Raw genomic sequence first — 5,983 nt, forward strand, 5'->3', positions numbered from 1 at the left:
CAACCCTGAAAAAAAAAACTCACCTGCCTATAGCCTTAGTAATCCTGAAGACATTGATTAGCTTGTTCAGGTGTGTCTGATTAGGGTTGGAGCTGAACTCTGCAGGACTGCGGCTCTCTAGGACCGAATTTGCCTACCCCTGGCCTAGAATAATGGGAGCATTTTATAAATAACAAAATCATAAAAGTGATTTTTTTAGATGTAATGGTAGAGGAACCGTAACTGAGCTTACGTCAGAGGGGGTGAAATATTGTGCCTGGCACAGACTAGCCCGAGGCAGTTCGGGTGAAGTGTAGCCCAGAGAGAAACGAAATGAAGTAGATTTACAATGGTGTCCATGAGAGAAGATGTTGGCAGCGAAGATGTAAAAAATGTCATTTGCATAGAGGAGAGAAGGTACATAGAGTAAAACAAATCAAGTCGGAGCCATGGTCTAGTGGTTAATTCATGAGCTCTGATGCTGGTGCACTCATGGGCGAGGCAAGTTTGAATCTAGCTTGCAACATATCCCATTACCCTGCTCTCTCTCCCTGACTTTCTGAACTTTAAAAAGCGAAAAGCCCTGAAAAAGGCTAATCAAAATGAGACATTATATGCTGAATTTGTTGCTGTACTCTGACGTTTTTCTTTTTGATTTACTGGCACTAGTTCCTTTTTTGCCAAGCTAATTTTTCATTAGAAATAGTCTTCCATGACTTGTGTCCTTGGAAAGTATCAAAACAAGTGCACATAAAGCATGTGCACTGTGTGTATTTTTTATTCTAGATGCACATGTGACGTTTTGTCGGGTCAAAGGATGTTAGAGCAGAAGATGCTGATGTAAACTGTCTAAACACACACATCAGGTGAAACCTCTGGTTTTACAGTTGTTGCTAGTAGCAAAAGTTCTTCTGTATTCTTCATAATCATGTGTTATTTCTGTTTATTGGCTATAAAAGTAAAAAAAAAAATGCTTACTCTAACTCTTTAAGTCAAAAATTTACTATAAAAATATTTTAAAACACCCCACCCACTGTGTCCAGATAAAGTTTTTTTAAACATTCTCTTTATTAGGTTTTCTACATTGAAAATTCCAATACAATTTTTTACATATGCAAATTATATTTTAACAATGAATTTTAACATAGTAATGATATATGGGAAAAGAAAAATAGAAAGAAAGACGGATAATGTTTTATTTTATAGTTGTGTAATGAATATTGTGGAATTGTTGCCCCAAATGGAATCTGGGCCCACAGAATTCTACAGAAAGCTTCGCAGATCCACAAAATTTGTAATTTCCAAAGTTTTACACCACCTTGCCAATGCCATTTGTGTGTTTATTGTTTTTTTCTTTTTAGAATTATAATTTGAAAGAGTTATTCATAAATGGATTTCAGTGCTCTCGGCTCTGTTTAAGCCATTTTACCATATTTAAATCCATTCCACAGAATTCCCCTCATAAATGTGCAGATTCCGTGTGGGCCTTGTTATTACCTTATATTACCTATTAATAAACATGAAGTGAGTTTTCATTCAAAATGTGACACTGATTATTGATGTTGGCAAAAAAAACAGTCACTTAAAAAGTCAAATATAAAAGAGCTTTCTTGGCAACGCTGGAGCAGTATTTCACCCCCTTTAAACCATAGCGAGTCTGTTGCCATGGTCTAAAGCTCTAAGTTGTGGTAGTGAAATTTTTTTTTAACCCAGAGTGCTCCACATCATTAAAATGCAGGCAAAATACACCCGCTGGTTATCACCCATTAGAAATGTCTGGTATAAATCTCCTATGCATGGAAAAACCATAGTCTAAAAATGGAAACAAAGCAGACAAGGATGAAAACGAAAAAAAAAAAGGACATTAAGGTGGAGAAAGATCTGAAGTATATTGTTTTTTGTTTTTTGCAAAATCTTGGAAATGTAGCTACCCGGGCTATGCGTTTAAGGTTCATTCTGAACCCGCAAGCACAGATGAGAAAACATTGAGGATCCTTTTAAAAATACAGGCCTGGTATAAATCAGGCCAGTCTGGCGCTCTGATTACAAATCTACAAATAGTTTTGGGTTGGTCTCCTGATGCACAAAACCCAGCCTAGATCTTTTACAGGGTTCTGAGCTCCGAGGAAAATGAATAAATCAAGCTGGAGGCAGAAATCACTTGTCCTTGGTGCGCTTGAGACGGAGTTTGGTAAAGGGAAATGATCGATGGACCGCAATATTTATAAAGGAGGGAAAAATGTAGAGCTGCATCAGTGCTTTGGCTACTGGAGGGGGATTAGAGGAAGTCAGAAGTTTGAGCCAGATGCTACATATCTATCTATCTATCTATCTATCTATCTATCTATCTATCTATCGTCAGTCACTCAGTCTATCATCTCTCTGTCTTTCTGTCATTCACTGGACATTTCGAATATGCGCATTCGAATATGATTTTTGAACAGTTATACCCTTCATAGTATTGATATATGGGAAATGATCCATAGCCAAATTTCTTGGTTGCCTTTCCTTGTTTTCTTTGAGCATGTCATTGTTCCTGAGGGTCATGCATCATGTTTGAGTCGCACACGTGGGCAGCCGTCGACATGTCCAGTCCCACAATGCCCTTGGGGAAGACAGTTTATTTACTGTTCACTGTAAGCAGCCAGATTAGACACTGCCTGTGTTTATTTCCCATTGGCTCCTGGGTAACAGTGCACGCTCCCCATAGCTTGTTTATCCCTTTGTTTATTTGAGCCACTGTGTTTGTGGGAAGTAGGAAGTTATGTGTGTGTGTGTGTGTGTAAGTAAGCTAGTTTAATAAGAGCTGGGAAAAGTGTCTGTTTCTCCCTCCCAAGTGAAACTATCCCTCTGAGGCTGCTTTATATCGACTGAAATAATAAACTTTGACTGTCGCTCCAATTTCTGGCATTCCTAAGTAGTTGATGTCACTTTCTTATTTTTCAGCACCTTAAGTGCATGTTTATTTAAATGTTTGGATGTTGTGTCTTTTAAAGGAATAGTTTACCAAAAATAAAAAGTCTGCCATTATTTACTCTTAAAATCTCATATGCTGTTATTACTTGCAGAGACATTTGGAAGAATGTACACATTCCAATTTTCAGTGACAGTTCATAGTTCTAAAAAGGACAAAAACGTAATCCGAATTACTTGTTCCTAGTGTTCTGAAGTCATATTAAAACTTTTGTTCAAATTCACGTTTTGAATGTGAGTTTGTGCTTGCATTCAAATTTGGCTTCTTTAGATAGTCATGAAAAAGTTTAATTTAAGAGCTACAATAACATCTTAAATTTCAGTCTATACCTCACACAATTGTGGTGTATGACTTGGAATGCAGCACCTGAGTCATATGGACAACTTTTATGATGGTTAAATGGTGTTAAATTGCATCAGCTTAAATCAACTTTTATAATTTTATAGAAGAGAAGCACGCACATTCTTTATATTTTTTTCTATTTTCTATCAGATTTGGAATGGCAATGACAGAATTTTCATTTTTGGGGGAACTATCTCTTTAAAACCCTCACTTAAATACATAAACACTCACACATGCACATGCATTGGCTAACTCACTCATCTTTTCCCCCATTTCTCTGTCTCACAACCACACATCATCTTTCAGACATTATATAGACCTACTAAAGTAAAAAAAAATGCTCTCACCCTCCCTACGCCATAATTCAGGGTATCTCTGGTTCTTTTCACTTCCATTATTGATGTTATATTCTTGGCAAATTCACCCTCATTACAGAACCAAATAAAAACAGAAATGCTTGTGTTTATTGTGTTTACTGATGCATTGAACGTCTTGTTCTGAGGAGAATGTACCAAATCACTGCCTCAATCTTGATGGCAAACAGACTTCAATGAGTTTATGGCTGCATATCTTTCCTAACTCTTGATGCAGTTCTTTCCATTTCATTTATCCATCTATGTGGCAATAACCTCCATTTGACCTAACGAAGCCTTTCTTGTTTCAGTTGACAGTTTAGATCTCGTTTTTGACAGTATACAAATGCACATTACACATGCTATTCCCCTTGATGTGTACTTGCAACTCTTGCCATACTTCATCACTTATTCTGACGTGAAAATGTGATGCAGTTCATTGATCTTTGACTCTTTGACTCTTTGATTAGATCCCTATGCCATCGTGTCCTTCCTGCATCAGAGCCAGAAGACGGTGACTGTTCGGAACACGCTCAATCCCACCTGGGACCAGACTCTCATCTTTTATGAAGTTGAAATATTTGGAGACCATCTTGTGACTGAGAGGAACCCTCCGCACATTGTGGTGGAACTATACGATCAGGACACCTATGTGAGTTTTCATTGTGTTGGTATGTGCTATTTTATAAATGGGTGTGTTTATTGTCAGATTAATTAGACTTTCGACCAGCGAAATGAAGTCTTGTCCAATTTACAGTTTGATCAGGTCAAGAACTACTAATTTTGTCAGGCATAATTATCTTACCAATATCAAAGTCAGTTCGCTCAGTCTTATTCATAACACCATGCAAGTACAGTTCATATCTATTTGAATGAGGAAAGACTGAAGTCTGTGTAATTGTTTGACAAAATTATGTTTAAGTAACTTATTTAAAATCAAACGATTAAAGTCAGTCAATGGTGGTATTATATATTGCACTTCTTAAACCAGTGTTGTTATTGTTAACTAAAATTATTAGTTATTAGTTTTCATTAATTGAAATAAGGCAAAAATAAAATAAAATAAAATATAGAAAACTTGAAAAACATAAAAAACTTAGAAACGAGAAATGTTGCCTTGGCAACAAACTGAAATAAAATGTTTAAAATCAAGCGTAGTATTCTGGCAGGTCACGTTAGTCAAGCTTGCATCAGCTGACTAGCTGATCCACGTCTATCTATAGGGATGAGACACATATCACAGCACCCATATTTAAGATCCTTCAGTATTATCACCAGCTTTCGCGTTGCTCAATAGCTAATTATCCTCCTCCATCCCCAACTCCACCTCGCGACAGTCAGGATTCGGCCTTCTGATTCTCCTTTGAATCAGACTAATTTCTAAAATGTTACATTAAATTATTGAACTTTTATGATATCTGCAATACATTTATGTTGGTTCTGTTCTGTTTACCCTGCTCGGCTGCATGGATGCGCAGGGAGTTCTTGACCAGAACAGAACCATACCGCCAATCCAAACTGTATGCTAATTGTCAGTCATCTTTGATGGTAGTGGTCCTGACAGAACTTTTTTTATGCCACATGATAAATCAAAGCAACTTACTGTCAAATTCGTCACAAGCAGCTTTTCAAAAAGCTGTGGTACTATATAGACGTTTCGTTGTGTCAAACACAAATACAAAACACTTTCATGGTACATGACACTAAAATAATGCAACAAACGTTAATTTAACTAAATAAAATATAACAAAACTCGAATGTACATAACAAGAAAAAAAACATCAAATTTGAGCTATCACATAGTGGATTCAGAGAATGTTGATTTATGTTTTTTCACTACAAATTAAGACAACTTATTTTTCACTTCCAAAAACTGTACATTACAGTATTTTACTGTAAAATTACATTAAATGATCCATTAGATCTATGATCTATTACAGTTTTTCACCATAAGGGAAAGTACCATTTACCAATTTAGGTTTTTACTGTAGCATTTTTACAGTGAGACTGTTTCAACTGTTAATATCTACCTAGAAACATCAGTCTTAAGCCCCGTTCACACCAAGAACGATAACTATAAAGATAACTATAAAGATAACGATATTAGCGTCCACACCAGCGAACGATATCGTCTGTTTATTCTAAGCGCACATGCGTCTGCCGCTTTAAATTCTTGAGCTCGTTACAGCAGGATGGATTCTGATTGGCTGTCGATTTTTTTATCGTTCATCAGCTGGGAAAAAATCATTTTGAAAGTGATCACAACGATATCATTCCTCTGTATCGTTATCGTTATAGTTGTGGTGTGAACTATGCTATTCTTTAATACTGAGAA

At 36.4% G+C, this 5,983-nt stretch overlaps 1 protein-coding gene across 5 annotated transcripts in view; it reads left to right on the forward strand.

Annotated features, from left to right (window-relative positions):
* dysf (dysferlin, limb girdle muscular dystrophy 2B (autosomal recessive)) overlaps window positions 1-5,983 on the forward strand; it is a 74,696-nt gene that overhangs the window by 27,776 nt on the left and 40,937 nt on the right. For all 5 annotated transcript variants that reach the window (XM_016566062.1, XM_016566061.1, XM_016566066.1 and 2 more), the window contains one exon: window positions 4,119-4,300. In XM_016566062.1, coding sequence (XP_016421548.1) covers window positions 4,119-4,300 — 182 coding nt within the window. The remainder of the gene's footprint in view (window positions 1-4,118; window positions 4,301-5,983) is intronic.

Source organism: Sinocyclocheilus rhinocerous, unplaced genomic scaffold (genome assembly GCF_001515625.1).
Source record: "Sinocyclocheilus rhinocerous isolate Xijiao unplaced genomic scaffold, SAMN03320098_v1.1 scaffold19, whole genome shotgun sequence".
NCBI classification, from domain to species: Eukaryota; Metazoa; Chordata; class Actinopteri; order Cypriniformes; family Cyprinidae; genus Sinocyclocheilus; species Sinocyclocheilus rhinocerous.